At 46.0% G+C, this 18,327-nt stretch overlaps 1 protein-coding gene across 1 annotated transcript in view; it reads right to left on the bottom strand.

Moving 5' to 3' along the window:
• The window catches only part of SMG5 (SMG5 nonsense mediated mRNA decay factor), a 32,968-nt gene extending 16,405 nt beyond the window's left edge, over nt 1–16,563 (bottom strand). Inside the window, exons 1-9 of the mRNA XM_082204274.1 lie at nt 16,224–16,563; nt 11,729–11,827; nt 10,443–10,566; nt 8,679–8,835; nt 6,300–6,389; nt 5,649–5,738; nt 3,895–3,973; nt 1,386–1,511; nt 156–224 (exon numbers count right to left, since the gene is read on the bottom strand). Coding sequence (XP_082060400.1) covers nt 156–224; nt 1,386–1,511; nt 3,895–3,973; nt 5,649–5,738; nt 6,300–6,389; nt 8,679–8,835; nt 10,443–10,566; nt 11,729–11,827; nt 16,224–16,312 — 923 coding nt within the window. The 5' untranslated portion in view covers nt 16,313–16,563. The remainder of the gene's footprint in view (nt 1–155; nt 225–1,385; nt 1,512–3,894; nt 3,974–5,648; nt 5,739–6,299; nt 6,390–8,678; nt 8,836–10,442; nt 10,567–11,728; nt 11,828–16,223) is intronic.
• Between the last annotated feature and the right edge of the window lie 1,764 nt (nt 16,564–18,327).

Raw genomic sequence — 18,327 nt, 5'->3', positions numbered from 1 at the left:
GGAATTCTCCTTCCCCTCATGGGAAGTTATTCCAATGCCCTTGAGATTGTTTGGACCGGTATATTATCCCAATGTAAAAGTGCTTTGCTTCAGCTACATAATCTACCAGGAGTTAACAAAACAGCACAGCAAGAATAAAGAAGCAGAAGACTCACCTGCTCTTTGGCTGAAGGAGGCTCTGCAAGTACATGAAACTCACCAGTAACCTCTTAATGTCTTTGCACCTGCGGGGGTGGGGGGTGGGGTGGAGTTGGGAGAGGGAAAGAGAGGGGGAAGGGCACAATTATCCCAAGGAGGAAGTCAAGTAAGATTTTTCAGTGGTTTCAGATAAGGCCTAAGTGCCCAACAGCTCTAGCTCCACCCCCAAGACTACTAGAAACAAAGTAAGTTCAGCAAAGGAGAAGGCATTTGTGCAAAATGGGGAACTGTGGCAAATCTACTCAATCCACTTATTTTCTAGAGATTGCAGAGTTCACTTTGCTTGGCACAGAATCTGGACTGTTCCTTCTCTTTCTCGTCATTTGGTCATTTTCACCCCTTGTAATATAATGCTTCTTAAGACTCTGAGGAAGTCCTATAGCTATGCAGCCAGCACCACAAAGGCAAAGGAAATTTCAGGCACAGCCAATATTAGTATGTGGCAGACACATTCTCCAATTTGGAATACGAGGGAGTTGAAACCAAACAGCAGCAGCTTTGGCAAAGGACTACTTCACTCACCAAAGTGCACTGGAGCCTCAACTGAAGAGCAGTCAGGAAAGACAAGGAGTGAGAGTCCTAATTCTGAATAAGCCTCAATTGCACAAAGCCACAGTTTTTCATCTCTCATAACCCCTCAGTTACCACATTCTTAATGCTGAGAAAACCCATCGCTAAAATTTAGTAGGGCCAGGCTTGGACTGGCCAAGGTGTTGCATATAAACCTCAGCTCAGGCTGGCCTTGAACCAGACATTTCTCTCTCTGCATCACTTTCCCCATTCATGAAATAGGCTGTTATGGTAAACAAGAGGGCAGTAACACACCTTTGCACACCCAAACAGCCTGCACTGTCTCATCCACTTGCATTTCAATTCTCACATGCAGCACCACACAAATGGTGCGTCCCTCCTTCCCTTCCCCCTTAAGGCCCAAATTGCAAGTGTTAACTCCAGATGACTATTAGGAAACCATCACAATCCATCGAACCAATAAATTCGGGGGGGGGGGGGGTTACATGTGCTCATTGGCATGTCATCCCGCTGGGGTCAGTCACAGGTGTTTCTCTATGGAATTAGGTAATGTTCACAGAGGCTGGATAATACTCTACCTCTGGACATGTCTACCAGAACACTGGACAGATTTTGAGATTTGCTCACCGCAGTACTGAACCACATTACGTCCTTACCTCTTTTTGCTGGGTGACAGTTTCCTGGTTTCACATTTCTTCAGCTGGTGATACATTTTGGCCGCCTTATCATACAGGCGTTTGAGATTCCCATAAGCACCTTCAAAGGACACTTCAGACTGGATACTAAACAGGCACAAAACCCCAAAAGCAGAAATGTTAAATTCTCAGTAAAACCCCAAACAAGCAGCAGGTTACACTTGACAAGGTCAAAAGTGCAGAATTTTGCCACCTGTAGAATTTATTGAAATCAAGCAAGTTTGCACCTCTTGGCTTGTTTCACTTAACTAGTTTTACACTTGTAAGACTTTGAGCAAAGCTCTGCAAGGCCTTGGCTGCATCCAGATGTCATATTTTGTTAAGAATGACATTTCCTTCCTCCTGGCATCCAAGTTCAGAATTTTTCACTTCTGGTTTCAGTTAAACAGCTTAGCATTGTACTCGATGCCTAAAGGTACCCCTGCCCGTAGGGGCCAGTCTTGACAGACTCTAGGGTTGTGCCCTCATCTCACTCTAGAGGCTGGGAGCCAGCGCTGTCTGCAGACACTTCCGGGTCACGTGGCCAGTGTGACGAAGCTGCTCTGGCGAACCAGCACCAGAGCAGCACACGGAAACGCCGTTTACCTTCCCACCGGAGCGGTACCTATTTATTTACTTGCACTTAAGGGTGCTTTCGAACTGCTAGGTGGGCAGGAGCTGGGACCTAACGACGGGAGCTCACCCCACCGCGGGGATTTGAACCGCCGACCGTGCGATCAACAAGTCCTAGGCACTGAAGTTTTACCCACAGCGCCACCCGCGTCCCATTCGATGCCTAGACTGTGGCTAATCATAACCATGGCTTGCTGGCACAAACCAGAGTTTGAAGCTGGTTTGTTTCAAACAAACCATAATTAATAATAGTTTGCCAAGTTCAGGCATCATGACTAGCTGCACTGAATTGAAAACAGAAGCTTCAAAATTCCTATTTGTGGCTGTGCCGGAAATGGGAGAAGGTGCAATCCCTGTGAGGTCAGACTCCTTCCCTTCACAATAAACCCAAGGTACAGCACTCCCCTGTCAACCACTAGAAATCTCATTCAGTGTCCCCTCTGGTTTCAGTCACTTCGTCAAGTATCACTCACACACCCAAGCGTGCAGGCTGATTCACACCATTCCAGAGCAAGAACCCCATGTTTGCCACTGAGCAAACCTCAGCTAATCCTCTCTCATTAATGTGCCTGTTCATTTGACAAAATTACCAACATATCTCTCTCTCTCTCTCTCTCTCTCTCTCTCTCTCTCTCTCTCTCTCTCACACACACACACACACACACACACACACAGAGCTTTTGGGTATGTATCTAAAATGTAACATGAGAGAGGCAGAGTCGCTCATGTTTTTAAGTCACAGAGCTCCACATACCCATCAACTAGGATAACTTTCCCACTCTGTCTAGCATAGTCACCCTCCTCCACAGAGTTCTGAAAGAAAAGCGTGGGATTCCCTACTTTGTATTGTCAGAAACAGGACTCTCTCCAATGACACAAATTAATAGAGCAAGTGTGATATAGTGGTTAGAGTGTCAGACTAGGACTGGAGAGACGAGGGTTCGAATCACCACTCAGCCATGAAGCTCACTGGGTGACCTGGGGCTAGTCACTCACTCTCAGCCTAACCTACCTCATAGCGTTGTGAGGATAAATTGGGGGTGGGAGGGAGGAGAACTATGTACGCCACCTTGAGCTGATTGAACAAAATGTGGGCTATAAATGTAATAAATAAATAAATAAACAAACAAACAAATGATAGAATGCCTTGCCTCTTCACTGAAGCTCCTGTGCATGCCACAGGGTTCAGAGTATGAATGAGGTCTTCCCACCTTTTCAGGAAGGTGGTAAGAAACAACTTGAGAGGGGAAGAGGAAAAGCCACCAGAAACTGTTATAATTTTGCTTTTAAAAGGTCTAGGAGGGAAGGGATATTATGCTTCTGAGCAAGCCTACAAGCTCCAACATCTGCGGAGTGGAAAGACTCGATCAACAAGCACATTTCTCAAACAAAAAATGAACCCCATTTGTACAATATTGGAACCAACTTAGATCTGGAGAGGTGACAGCACTAGACATACTAGCAACGATGGAATCTTCTCAGTTGGCAGGCCTCTTTGGGGAGACTTACTCATCTCTCACTTGAAGTTTACAATGTATTTTAAAAATAATTAAAGCAGAAATTCTGTGGAATTTGGTGCCTAAAACCGACTTGCAAGCTACACAGCACCCCGCTCACAAGTTCCTGGGATTGATTTATTTTTAGCTGCTTTTCAAGGACTGACAGCCCAAGGGCACAGGCTGCACGCACACTTGTAACAGAGCAACCAGCATCCAGGCAGTCAGGTTAGGCAGCTATGGGAACCACATTCCAGCTATGCACAGAGCAAGAAAGTCAACAGGCGATACACTGCACAGTGAAAAGTCCTCTCTGCCCCAAAGCAACAGGTGGACTCGCTCTCCTTGGGAGGCACACTCACCAGCGCAGGTAGCAGTAGGTGGCTTCCACGTTGTAGTAGTTGCTCCCCGCCAGTGTCCCCAGCTGGTTAAAAGGCATACCTGTCCCAAAAAGGCAGAAGTGAGTCAGCTCCACATGTGCTTGTCCAAATCTCCCAACAGCAGCCAAAAACCCTGGAGTCTAGAATCCCACCTAGGATCTGCGGCTGTACCTGACCAAGTCATATTCAGAACAGTCCCAGTGAAATCAGAGGGCACGATCAGCTTAGCCCACTGATTTCAATGGGTCTACTCATACACTTGTGGGGGGATTATTGTTTTTATTTGTTACTATGGTATGCAATTTTTTGTTTTTATATTGTAAACTTCCCTGTGATCCTCAGATGAAGGGCAGCATAGAAATTTCATACATACATACATACAACCCATGGCCTTTTTGCAAGTACAAGGGGCTGCTCTTCCTTAGTTTGCAGGAAGACTGCAGAAGGAATTGTGTTAGAGCCCATAAAGGACCAGAGGAGATGGGCTCCTTCCAGAAAGGCATATCCAGTCATTTCCACCATTTGAGCAGCTGGAAGGCAGAACTTAAGAGGAACCCGAAAGTGACAGGGAGTGGGAGCTTGATCATTCATCCTGCAAAGCCTGAATCCCTCAGGCCCCTTCCCTTTATGGCCAGGCTGTGTCTAAAACCCTGGAAGCAGCCAAAACACCTTTCAAAACATCTGTGCAGCCTGGTCCTACAGCTGTCATCAAGATTTTACAGGCGGGATACACACTGGCTGAGCTTCCACAGACCCAAGAACGTCGTTTGAACTGTGGAACTGTTTTTTATTGGACACAGGAAGCTGCTTTGTGGAAATAGTTCTTCAAAAAGAAAGGGACACATTTTTAAATACATAAAAATTGGCTGATAGACTGGCAAGGTTGGCTCTGCCAATTAAGTGACTTCTTGTTGTGCTGGCTGAGAGAGAGAGAGAGGCACGGGGTTCTCCACCGCCTTCCTGTCCAGAGTAACCAGGAAGAGAAAATAGCTGCAACAGTGGGAAAGAATCATAGAATAGAATCATAGAATCATAGAGTTGGAAGAGACCACAAGGGCCATCGAGTCCAACCCCCTGCGAAGCAGGAAACACCATCAGAGCACTCCTGATATATGGTTGTCAAGCCTCTGCTTAAAGGCCTCCAAAGAAGGAGACTCCACCACACTCCTTGGCAGCAAATTCCACTGTCGAACAGCTCTTACTGTCAGGAAGTTCTTCCTAATGTTTAGGTGGAATCTAAGGTTCCTAATGTTTAGGTGGAATCTAAGGTTACTGCCAACACCACCACGGCCCTCTGAATCCAGGGAGAGAAGTCATGGAGGTACATTGCGATGCTGTCGTTCTCCCACATCCATGGTTGACGGGCTGGGTGGGCCCAGAGATGCTTCCACAAAACATGTAGGAAAAGTCCTGAAGCTGTTGAGTACTGGGGATTTCTCTCAGCAGACAACACACAGGAAGGACAGTGTGCATGTACGTGATACACCCACTTTGCTTTCAGCTTGGGAGATAACCATCACAGGCCCAATTTAGCTCAGATCTGTCAAAGAATCCCTTGCTCCATTGCCTCTAACAAGAGCCAAGAGCAGCCCGAGGCAGGGCAGTAGTTTACAAATACTGACCATCTTAATTGTGAGCAGGCTGGCAAACATTCCAATGGGCTAGTAACTTGAAGACAAAATTGCCTGGTAGACAAATCTGGGGGAAGGATCATAAGACATGGACTAAACACTTACCAATTTGTGGTGCAACAGAAAGGGCTTGATAGTAAAATCTCTCGGCCAGCAATTCTGTGTCCACACCTGCTAATTCGTTCTGATACCGAGCTGATGAGGCAGAAGCACACACAAGAGACTTATGGATTGCAGTAAGAAAAGGTATAGAATTGCAGCACAATGCTATAAAACCATGTGGGAGGCCTTACGGGCAAGTGAAATGGTGAGGCTTTATTCAATAAATGGAACAAATTCACATCTCTGGGCAGTTAGAAAGTATAAATAACTTTTCACAATCCTCTTGAAGTTACCAAAGTCCAATGCAATATCTAAAAACACAACATAAATGCCTCCAACTCTACTAGGATAACTCTAGTTCCCAATCCCCAGAACTTGGGGGGGGGGGGAATCCTGGAAGAGTCTTAAGCTCAGGTTAAGGAAAAACCACAAAAGGAGGAAGCCCAGCAAGCATGGAATATCATTAGCACATCCTTGCCATCTACACAGAGTTCACATAGGGAATTATTAAAGGGGCTTTTGATGAGACAGTCTGAAGCCATTTAGGGCTCTGCTAGTTGGTAATGAATGGAGTCTGCTTCTCCTCTGCAATGTAAGAAAACTGTGGATTCACTGGGCCAGAGCAGCACCCCAATTTCCACTATTAGCACTCACCTAAATCCCCCAGGTAAACCAGACACCGGTGGCAGGCCATCTGTGCCCATTCCATCTCCTTCTCCGATGCAGATACAGGCTTCTTGCAGCCTACAGAAGACACAAGGAATATGGTAACCTGGGATGAGCACTGCTCAAGAACAAGGCAGCTGGGGCTCTAAACCGATGGTGGAGAGTCTGCCTGCACCAGAACCATCATGCTTGCCTTTGCTCATATGGCTCGGCTTGTTCCACAAATAGACCACACAAACTGCAGATTGTGATCTCCTGAAAGCCTCTGCTTTTATTTTTGGAAAAGTAAAAAGCTTGAACAGCCTCAGGGGGGCAGAGATGACCTCATGTGGCCAAGGGGGTGGGGTTTCAGTCCTATGCTGTCCACCGGCTTCAATAGCCATGACAGCAAAACAGCCTTCGGCAACCTGCTGTGCACCAGATGTCTTAGTTCCACTGGCTGGAGCCAGCTGAGTTTGTAATCCAGAACATCTGGGGGACACCAGGTTGGCAAAGGCTGGAGAACAACATGCAATGCAAAAAGGTCCCCTTAATTTCTGTACTAGAGTACTGTAAGAAATGTTTGGAACAAAAATGACATCCATACATACTCTGGACATATATTAAGCCCCACAACCATGGATTTTAGTTTGCCCCTACCACAATAGCAACCCAGGTAAGATTTCAAAGTGCAATTAATGTGTCAAAAGCTACACAGTCTTAAATGTGGATTAGAAGGCATTCTGAGGGCTTAAGTTCTGCAGCAGTATTAATGGGATTCTCTCAGCGATGGTTGCCAAGGACACGAGTCTCTCAGTGCATCATTCTGGAAGGCAGCCATCAAGAAAGCGATGGACTCCCACCAGTCAAGAACTGAGCATGTCCAAGTGAACAAAAAAGCCATTTCTAGCCATCTCACAGGGATCAAAGGACTCATCTGGCCATCAGATCCCACTCCTCCCCCAAACGCCTCTGCAAAACCAGTTCCTTCACAAACTATCTGGAAAATTGTATGTTATGTCATTTACTGAGAACTCAGCAGCTTATAATGCAATCAAGATTAATTACACCAAGAGCAAAGATGTAAAAACCAACCCAGATGCCATTTTGTAAGGCCCCATCTAACAGATGGATAAGACCCATACGTGTTTAAACGAATGAAGTGAATTATGTAAGCCCTATTAGAAATGCAAAACTCACAAAACAATTCTATACAAAACAACACCTTACCTCATATTTTTCACTTTCCTAGATTTAAGCATAACACTGATAACACCTTAAAATAAAATATCTGTATCTAGACACTTTTCAGTATAGACTCCCTTTTTTCAAGGAGTCAGTCACCTGACTGCCAATCATGTATAAATTTCTGAATTCTGATTGTCTTGCCCAAATGTGTGTTAAAATGCTGCAACAGCCCAGTCAAGAAAGACCATCGTAAGTGCTCCTGAGAAATACCAACATGGCCAGGATAATCAACCCACCTTGGATATGGGGAGGAGCAAAGATTAGCAGCAGAACACATGCTTGGCATGCAGAAGGTTCTAGGTTCATTGGCTGCCGGCTTCCATATGACTATGACGTATGTGTATGTTATGGATTGGAGGGCATCCCAGAGGTGGTTCCTGCCACACTAAAAGGTAACCTCCGCCCTTGTTCTTAAAAGCTGGGTGCTCTCATCGTTTTCGTAAGGTTTGTGCAAAGTTTGCAATGGGAGGGACATCTCAGATACTGAGTTTTTCCGTTACGTAAGTAAATGGGTAAGTGCAGATGATCTGAGTAACCATTGCATTGAATAAGATGTTCTTAAAACAGAGAGCCTGTGTGGAGTAGTGGTTAGAGTGCTGGACTAAGACCTGGAAGGGAAGGGCTTGAATCCCTAGTTGGCCATCAAGCTCATTGCCATCATTTAAACATAATGTGTGCCTGCTCAAACTGCAGCCGAGGTATTTCAAGGTTCCCCACAACCACCCCCACTTGCTCTTCTCAGAGCTCTTTATTTTCAAACAGGTCTTGGACTGCATGCTCCTTCAAACAGAGGACTGCCCCCCCCGTAAAGTAGGACACTTGGCCATCCTAGGAGCCATACGGCTCAAGTGGTTGCAACCATTCCCACTCTGGCCAGATATAGTGTATGCCCATTGAAATTATAGCTTTGGCTTTTAAATTTGCCTCCATTGCTAGGGTTCAATTCCCTTCTAGGCCATGATGCTCACCGGGTGACCTTGGGCCACTCACTGCCTCTTGGCCTAACCCACCTCACAGGGTTGTTGTGGGTATTCAATGAGATGGAAGAAAACCACGGGTGTTACCTTGGGGTGAAAGGTAGGGATACAAATGCAATAAATGAATGGTAAATAAAATGCATGCCAACATCTGGATACTGACCTATCAGAGGATCCGTAACATGTGTCCAGTCAATACAGCCCTGCAGCTCTAACTGATAATGAGACTGGATATAGAGAAGAAGGTGTTGGTAAAAGCCGATGCCAGCAATAAGGTGAGTCCGGTAGGCACACTCTAGGGTGCTGCGACTGTGAATGTGCTGTGGGGTGGGGAGCAAAAAGAAGAGGGGAGGGGAAAATAAAGTTAGAACACATCCCCAGTTGCTTCACCATCACCTTCATCCCCCTCCCTGTTCTCAAAAGGTAGCTAAGTTTGGCAGAAAACCCTTTTTTTCCTGGCCACTCTATGGCACCCCTCTTCTGTAGAACTTGCAATGTGTAGGCTGCCACCAGCATTTTGCTACTTGTCGTCTCCCGACCACAGATGAGCTGTGCCAGGCTGAGGGCTACTTTGCTGGTGAAAAGTCAGTTTATGGCTTTTACGCTTTGGAAAGTGAGTACAACTCCGCTATTCTCCAATGGTGGGCCTGCGAAAAGCTGCACCCTCCCTTAAGTCAACGGAAGGGGATTTGGGGTAGTTGTTGCTGCTGTTCTCTCCCCTCAGCTGATAATAAGGAGCAATCACCAACTGAAAAGTTAGCCTTCCTCTGCATGCTGCAGACAAAAGGAGTTTTGCATGCAAGTACACCGTCTGTTGCCTCCTTAATTAGGCTTCCATGACCGTAGCCATTTCTATGCACTATTCACTCCACAGACTTGAAGCAAGGAAGGAAAAAGTCAGGAGAACCAGGGGTCATGTGGGGTGCTGCTCTGTGTCATCTGCAGCCAAGGCTGCAGGCAGCTTAAGAACCACCACTGTGACCCCACAAGAGAAGTAGCTCATCCACTTTATGTTGCTGCCTTTACATGTTAGAACAACAAGATCAAGGATGAGATCTGAGTCATGGGATGAGGTATTTGTAGAAATAAAATACTGGGGAAATCTTTTTAAAAGAAACCCATTGAAATAGCAGTGTTGAGCATATTCAGTGGAGACAACCAAGGGTTGAGTACAAACATTTAATTGTTTACTTATTAATGGCAGCAGGAATATTGGTAGCTAGAAACTGGAAAGAAGCAACGGGTTCAAATCAGTGGTTCCCAAAATGGGCGACACTGCCCCCAGGGCTGATTACTAAGGGGGAGCACTAGGATGCAAGGGGGCAGCATGGGGGCACTGGAAGTGTAAATGACTACCAGTCTTTGAAAAGCTGGTATCACAGAATGAAGTTCATCCATTTTGGTGAATTAAGCTACATACTTTAAATTGGATTTTGAATAAATGTGCATTTGATCGTTGCGGTTTTGAATATGATTGTGTTATTATCTTCCTGAATGGGTTGTGCAAACTGCTACTTTGAATGTTTTCTATATGATACGGGGCACTGGGGGTGAATTTATGGAATCAAGAGGGAGGGGGGCCAAAAGTTTCAGAACCAGTGGTTTAAATGCAAAAATCAAGGGGGAAACGAAATTTGGGACATAACACTTTCTGAAAAACTGACACAAAAACATCATGTGGCCAGAAAGCAAACAAAAATCCCACCAACTTTTATGATGGACCGGTGGCCATACAGTTGTGTTAACATTTTCCTTCATACTGATATTAGCAACTTTCAGTCTCTCTCCACTTCAGGTCTTGTAGGAACTTTGCTATTACTGCTTACATCTGAACTATGCTTCCAGGCTGGGGAAAGCAGGAGTACATTATTATTTTCTATTTTCAATTTTAACATGCTTTTTTCAAAAAGGTTCAGAGACAGCTTGCCTTTTTGTTTGTTTTAATGAGCTGAATGACTTCATAGTAAACTTTCCTCCACAGCAGCTCTTCTGCTTTCCTCCCATAATCCACTGGGTGCAAGAACATCAGCTTCACACATAGTTCACGTAACCTAGAGCAGGAAATTGGAGAGTGGGCAAAAGAGAGGGGGGGGGGTTAGCCTTCAACTTAGCAAGAACAGCCACTTAAGCTATGATCCCTTCCCAGCAGAACAAAAAGATGTGCAGTCTGAAGCCACCCATCTTCCACTGCATCCTGCAATCTGGGTTAATGGCACAATACAGCTTAGCAAAATACAACTTAACACAAAATGTCAGGACAGGGCAGCCAGAGGCCAGATGAACCCTTCACTTTTAACAATACCTGGCATCCCATATGAGACATAGCAATCATTCAAGACAACCTCCCCAACCCTTAGAAACATCTGGAGGGACTTACTGAACTAGAAACTTTAATATGCGGTATAAACTTGTTTTAAGTAGCAGATCCAACTTTAAGCTGCTCTTATGGCATTTCCCCTGAGAAATGACAAACTAATTAGTATTGCTGTAGTTTATTCTAATATATATATATATATAGCAGTAAAATATTTTTTATACTAAAAAAAGAAGCCCCACATAGTTGAGGCAACTAAATAGCCAAGGAAAAAGCAGGACATGGTGGCAGTCAGTCTAGCTTCCAGACTGCCTGGTCACTGTCTCTAGGCAAGATAGCTTTTTAAAACTGGGAGAGCTGGAGCAGTCTGTTTGGAAGCTTCTTCTGTGCAAGTTCCGCTGAACCCCCAAATGCACAAGCCCCTTGTGTACACACACGCACACACACACACACACACACACACACACAGTTTTTTCAGGCTACTGCTGTGTCACATAATTAACAAAGGTATGTGCAGGTGAATAGGCTAGGTAAACTTTACTATGGGGTAAATTTTCTGCAAGGGTGTTCCCAAACAACATTATGTGTAAAGCAACAGCTCTGACCACAAGTTTGAAATTTGCTGCAGAACGAAGCAATATCCTGCACTGAATAATCCACTGGCCCGATAAAGGGCAGGCTTTTATATCATATCATTAATATAAAGCTTCCGCAAGTATTTTTTTTATTCCATTTATATCCGGTCTTCCATGAAACTGAAGGCAGTGTGCACAAGTCCATGCAAAGCATCCCTCCCATACCTGCTTAGTTCCAGCAAGGGTAGATCTTGTGCCTTCAAGACCATGCCCCTAAGTGAACTACAAAACTTAAAAAAAGGAAGAGAGACTCAGCTTGCTTACTTGTTTCTCAGGCTGATGTTCTCTGGTTTAAAAACTTCTTGATAAGCTGCCTTGTTTCCAAGAATGAGATCCAGTCTATGCACGGCTTCTACCACAGCTCTACAAGAGACACAAAAGAACAGCAAGTTTTAACATAAGGAAGACACAGCTTTGAGAGCTGCATGGGAATTCTGTATTGCCATGATCTTCCTCCTTTCCTTGGTTTCTTAAAGCTTGTTCACCCAATCAAGATACATGGGGGACAAAATAATACTGTACTGTGATAAAATAAAAGCACATTTAAAACATTTTAAAGCATCTGAAAACATTTAAACACACTAAAACAAGTTTAAAAACAGATGTAACCAAATCATGTGTCTGGACAAGCCTGCTGAAACAGAAACATTTTCAACAGGTGTCTAAAATAGTATTGTGAGGGTGCCCGCTTAATGTCAATTGGCAGGGAGTTCCAGAGCACCAGTGCAGCCACACAAAAGGAACGACTCCATGCAGAATGAACAGCATGTGGCACTTGCAAAAGTGCAAGTTCTGCGGATAGAATTCTGGGGTGCAACAGCCACACCACCTGGCTAGTTACCTTTGGTCACTGTGTTTACCTTTACTGCAAGCTTAAGCTAAGAGGCAAGCCTCCAGTTTTAAGCAATGCGCAGCCAGTTCAGGTGCTTGCTTGCTCCTTTCTCCAAGCATCCCTCAGAATTCAGCTGCATGGAGGAGGTCAGGCCTGACGTCACTTGCTACTCCCTGGCCGTCAATCCACATCAGCAGCAGCTGAAAATGTATCTGACAAGGGGCTCTAGTCCACAAATGCTTGTAGCATAATAAGTCTGTCACGGTGTAACCAGACTGTTTTCAGACAAGAATCTAACAGAGCCACCCACCCTTTCAGAGTCTATACCTGTTAGGAAGAAAGAACAGCCGCATTTGACAGGCTAGTCTCCACTGATGGAGACAGTCCATAGCTCCAACTACCAGTGGCTGAATCCTGACTAGAGAGTACACTCTAGTTGTTCCCTCCTTTGCTCCCACAGAATGTTAGCTACCTACTTCCAGATGAAGATGTTGGAAGCAAACCTCTTGAGGTGTATGCTTTTAGGTCCAATTTTTATAGTTGCAAGTTGTTGGGCTTTAATGTTAAAACCCACCCCGGAACCTTAGGTTGAAGGGCAGGCAATAAACACACACACACTCTGGGTATGTTTGTGTGTGCAAAGGGTAGCCTATACACAACCTATTCCCATAAAGCAGCAACTCCCAAGCAGCTTCTGCCCTCAAGTTCTGAACTTGCTGCCACTGCTCTGGTAGGAAAGTCCCACTCCAAGATATAAAAGCTTGCACAGGTACCAAATACCATGTGGTTCTAAGGCTGTAATGTAAGGGTGGGCTCCATTCTCTGGTGAGAAGCCTTCCAGGGGCCACATGCCAGTACTGGGTGGGGCAGCTCGGGCCAAAAATGGGCATGGACACAGGTAACGTGTCCACGTTAATAGACCCACAGTACCCATCCTTAAAAAATGAAGGACCAGGCTTCAAACACACCCTTTCCCCTTACTCTCTAAGCAAACCTAAAGGCTTCACAGTTAAGAAGTACTGACCTTCCAACTACTTGATATTTTCAATATAACTGAAAGCAGTGCCACTTTGGGGTATTAAGAGGTTGGCACTGGACGCATTTCGATACCTACTGCTGGGTTTTCTCATTGGCAGAAAGCAAGTCTAATGCCTCAGTCTATTAAAAGACCCAAAAATGGCAATGCATACCATGCTCCATGAACACAAGCCAATGACAAGCATTTTGACTGTAGGGAAGAAGGCAGGGAAAGCTGTTTGCATCTCAAGCCTCAGATTCAAACTCAACCAAAGGCTCACTAAGTGACCTTAGAAAAACCACTTACATCATCAGTTTTCTTCCTTCACTCCGCACTGCCCTCCACAAAAATATAGCTATGTGACCTATGATGTGGCAGGGAAATGCCTAAACCATAGAAAGCTAACCTTGAAAAAGGCTGCCTTACCCTCCAAGGGTCATGTGCCACTCTCTCATGAGCATTTTCAGAAACCATTCACACCTGCAGGCACACAGCACACATATCCTTGTCATAGTACCTGGTGACAAGGTTTAAACCTCTAATTTCATCCCGGCACTGCATCGGAGCTTCAGATCACCCCATCACCATGCTGGGCTATATGTAGAGCTTTAAATATTTCCTCCCAATCCAGCACTATTATGGGGAGGAAAATGAGTACTGGTGGGCCTAATCTGCTTCATGGGTTTGCCACTCTGTCTCAAACCAGATGTGGAAAACCCTTGGCCCTCCAGACGTTGCTGAACTCAAAACTCTCAGCATTCCCAGTCCTTGGCCTAGGGCTGATGGAAGTTGTAGTTCAGCAACATCCGGAGGGTCTAAATCCAGGTTGCTGTCTAAGAAAATGTCAGGAAGGAGACAGGAGAATCTATGTGGAGCCACAGGGAAAGCAGATGAGGTGGGGACAGAAAGGAACAGAATTATTTACTCTGAAGTGATATGCTATGAAGCAGAGGGACATGGCAACAAAGTGCATCCAGCATTCAACTTGCATGCAGTGGCCTGGGAATAGCCACTGAGAGTTGCCATAATCCATCTGTGAAGTAACCTGTCTCCATATAACGTTCTGAAAATTATGATGGAGGGAATGCAGCGGACAGGGCTTTGTTAAGTGCCACAGAAGAGAATCACTTAAGAGTGTCTGCCTCTACTGCCCTGCCAAAAAAAAGGGTTGGGATGGAGAAACTGTCAATTTCTTTACACCCTTGACTCTGGGTTTCCTGCTCCATCGTACTCTGCTTAAGTGGGAATGGAAGAAGAAACTGGCTGATAGGGTCAGGGTGGATTAAAAAAAGGGCAGGGCTGGACCTTTTTTAAAAAAACAACAGAGCAAGGTGAAATAAAATAATTGCAAATGCCTCCTTTCACCCAGTGGAGAGAAAAAAAGAATGATGGATCCATAAGTTTGCGAGAGTTTGCCAGATTTAAGGAAAGCTTCATCCTTGCCAAGCTCCATCAAAGACAGAAAGCTATCTGTGGGATCAGGGCAGAAATGGGTGGCTGGGAGAGAACCAGGTACAAATCCCTGTTGCCATTGGGTGACCTTGGTCCAGCCTCTCTCTCACAGCATACCCCTTCACAATAAGATGGGGATGAAGGGATTTGGCACATGTTCAGCTCAGGCTTCCTCACAGGGTTGCTCAGAAGATGGGGAGGAGACCTTGAGTCATTCAGTCACCCTGTTCCACCTCAGAACCATTCAGTCACCCTCTTTCATCCTCACTTAAGGATTGCTGAGGGGAAAAACTGGGAAGGAGGGGGAGCACCGTATGTCATTCAGTTGTCCTCTTTTGACCTCATGGGGAATAAAGAGAATAAAGGGTGTGTGAGAGGTTAGAAAGAACCTTGAGGTATACGAAATAAGTTTTAACTATTTTAAATTTCTGAATTTGAAATTGCTGTAATCTGCCCCGGGACCTCCTGGTGAAAGGTGCACAATAACTTTAGTAATAAGAATAATAACAATGACAACAACTTTTACCTAGCCTCTTGTTCAGGGCTGCACATTCATCTCTCAGACTTCCAATAGATATATTATAGCAATATTCTGCCTTATATACATTAAGATTAAACTGACCAGGTACCTATTCAAGAGAGGTGAAGAGGGTAAAGACAAGAGGATTAAAGGTGGGGTGAGAAGGCACCTTGGCCTTTACAGCTCCCCTCATCTATACAATCCCTCTCAGGGTCACTAAAAATACAAAATAGGGTGGCCACCTCATAGGGTTGCAAAGGAAAATGCAAAGGAAGATAAAAGATAATGGGTGGGTGGATGAGAAAGATCCTTGGGTTTAAGCAGGTGTAACCTGCTCTGGGTCCTTAGGTGGGGAATTGATCCTCACCCCCTTATCCTCTCAAAAACCCAAAAGGGGGGCAGGATGAAGAGACGGATGTGAGAGAGATCCCCAGGTCATAATATTGGGCGTTAATTGTTGTAATCCACCCTGGGTCCGTAGGTGGTTAATAAATAATGGTGACCATCCTATCCTCCCTCCTCAGGGTCGGTGAGAACATAAAACGGGGGAGGGAAAGGGGGCACCTTAGGTCCCTCAGTTGTGCCCTTTCAACCTCACGAGAGGATAAAGGGGGGGGGGGACAACCGTGTGTGTGCGTGAGAGAGAGAAAGAGCCTTGGGTCCCAGTATTGCGTTTTAATTCTTGTAACCCGCCCTGGGACCGGGGAAATCACCACCACCCCCGCCCCGGGGCTGGTTGTGGGGCGAGTTAGAAATATGAGCGGACTGGGGGGGGGGGACCCATGCCCGCCACCGTGACCTCCGTGGATATAGTTGGATAGATATATTAACATTTGACCAGGTATCTATACCCAGCGAAAGGGAGCGGGGAAGAGGCCCGGATCCGAGGGAGGTAAACCGGGGATGGGGTTGGGGTCTCCCTGCCTTTCTCCCTCACCGGTAGAGCCTCTTGGTGTGGAGAGCTTTGGCCTCGGGTTCCCCGCCGCCGCCGCCTCCTCCTCCTCCGCTTCCGCTGCCTTGGCTCATGGCGCCCAGCCGGGCCTGCCTCGCGTGTGGCCGGCGGCTTCCGAAGGGCTCCCTCAGCAGCTCCACCTGCCGCCACTGCTCCAGGCCCAGCCTTCCCCGCGGCGCCGCTCCAGCTGCTGCTCGTCCCGCCGCCCCTGCCTCAGGGGCCGCCGCCGCTGCTGCTCCTCCTCCGCCGCCTGCCTCTCGAGACTCCCCCGCTGCTGCCGAGCCTGCTGCTGCTGCTGCCGCCGGCGGCCCCCTCGCCCGGCAGCCATCGCGCTCCGGCTCCTCCCCCGCCCCGCCGTGCGCGCGCTTCCTCCCTTCCCTTCCCTCCCTCCTTCCTTCCTTCCTTCCGCGATCGGGATCCCGGGAGCTGTCGCGGCGGCGGAGGAGGAGGCTGCCCACCTCAGCCAAGTCGCGCGAGAACTCGCCCGCGCCTCTCGCGAGACCGGGCCTGGCGCGCGTGAGCGCCACCCCACCCCGACCGCCAGGGCCGCATAGATACATACATATACATGCATAGATCTAGAAAAGTAAAGAGGGAGCATTCGGTGGCCTGATGGCAAGCGGTGGATGCTTTGCTTTGCTGTCTTTTACACCTTTCCCCCTCATTCTGATGTACACGTTTCTTCACACACACACACACACACACACACACACACACACACATACACTTGATCCTCACAACCCTGAGAGGTAGGGCAGGACCGGCCCAAGGTGAGCTTCATGGCTAATGAGTGGGGATTTTTGAACCCCTGTCTTTCCCAAGGTCTGAGTCTGACACGAACCACTGTCTGCACCACCACTGGCTCTCAATGCCGAAGGTCCCTGGTTCGATCCCCAGCAGCACCTCCAGGTAGGGTTACAAGAGCCTGTAACTCTGAGGTGCCACCTTACGCAAGATTTTTCAGTTTTAATTTTGGCAGAAATTATTGGCAGAAAAGCAAAAAGCTTTTGCTCGCTGTCCATAGTTAATGTTACTGAATATTTTTGATGATACCAATATTACCAAAAGAACTGGCCTTGTAAATTCCCTTCAAAGCTCAGATAATACTTGCAACTCAATGGGAAGCAAGCAACCCAAAATCCAACCGTTGGACGCTTGGTACCACTCACTCTGGAATGTAGCTATAATGAAGAAAATTATGCATAATTTTAGATTTGACAAGAACATCCATATGCTTTTATATAATTTGGCCTTCCTTTACTATATATGCAATGGAGACATCATTTTCAAGACAACACTCATCACAAACCTGGCAAATCTTGAACTAGACTTGATAATCAGATTACACTAACTTTTATTTACTTATCTATTTTTATGTGAAGACATTTATTCTAACTTTTTTCTTCTATGGCTTGGATTTTGTTACTTGACCCATGTGTAACTGTGCTCACCCTATGTGCCTTTTTATAGTTTTGTTTTTCACCTTTCAATATTATAATTGCTCTCTCTGTTTTAAAAATATTTACAAACAAAAAGAGCCATCTTACCAGTCAGTGCTCCCCTGCTTCCATTTTATCTTCACAACAAGCCTGTGAGGTTGTCCAGGCTGACTGCTAGGAGTCACTCAGTGACCTTTGTGGGCCAAGAGGGATTTCAGTCATCTTTGTAACTTACTTACCTAGCTTGCCTGGTTCAACTAACTTACTACATTACGAGTGGTTGCAGTTGCTCTTAGTCTCGGCCTGGCTCCAACCTACAATGTGGAGATAACAACACTGCAAGGCTGTTGTGTAAGCATCATTTCTCGGCTTGACCCCCTAGCCAGCAATATTAACCATGGAGATTGTAGCTCGTCAGTAATAAGGTGCTCTATCTATCAGTCCTCCCCTGCAATATAGCGATAATGAACTGAATTTTTTAATTGGCACGGGAATTTTTAGCAGGTCATTTTTGAAAATAATAATAAATGGGTTCCTCCCCCGAGGAGATTTAAAAATGTTTTTCTTTCAAACTAAACTTGGAAGTCCTGAATCCAAGGAAAAGACTGGGTTTCTCTTCTATTTTTCTGATCTCTCTGAAGCACCTCGAG

This window comes from Podarcis vaucheri, assembly GCF_965113315.1.
Source record: "Podarcis vaucheri genome assembly, chromosome: 16".
Lineage (NCBI taxonomy): Eukaryota > Metazoa > Chordata > Lepidosauria > Squamata > Lacertidae > Podarcis > Podarcis vaucheri.
Note: the sequence above shows the minus strand (reverse complement) of the source record. Positions and strands in the feature narration are given on the sequence as shown.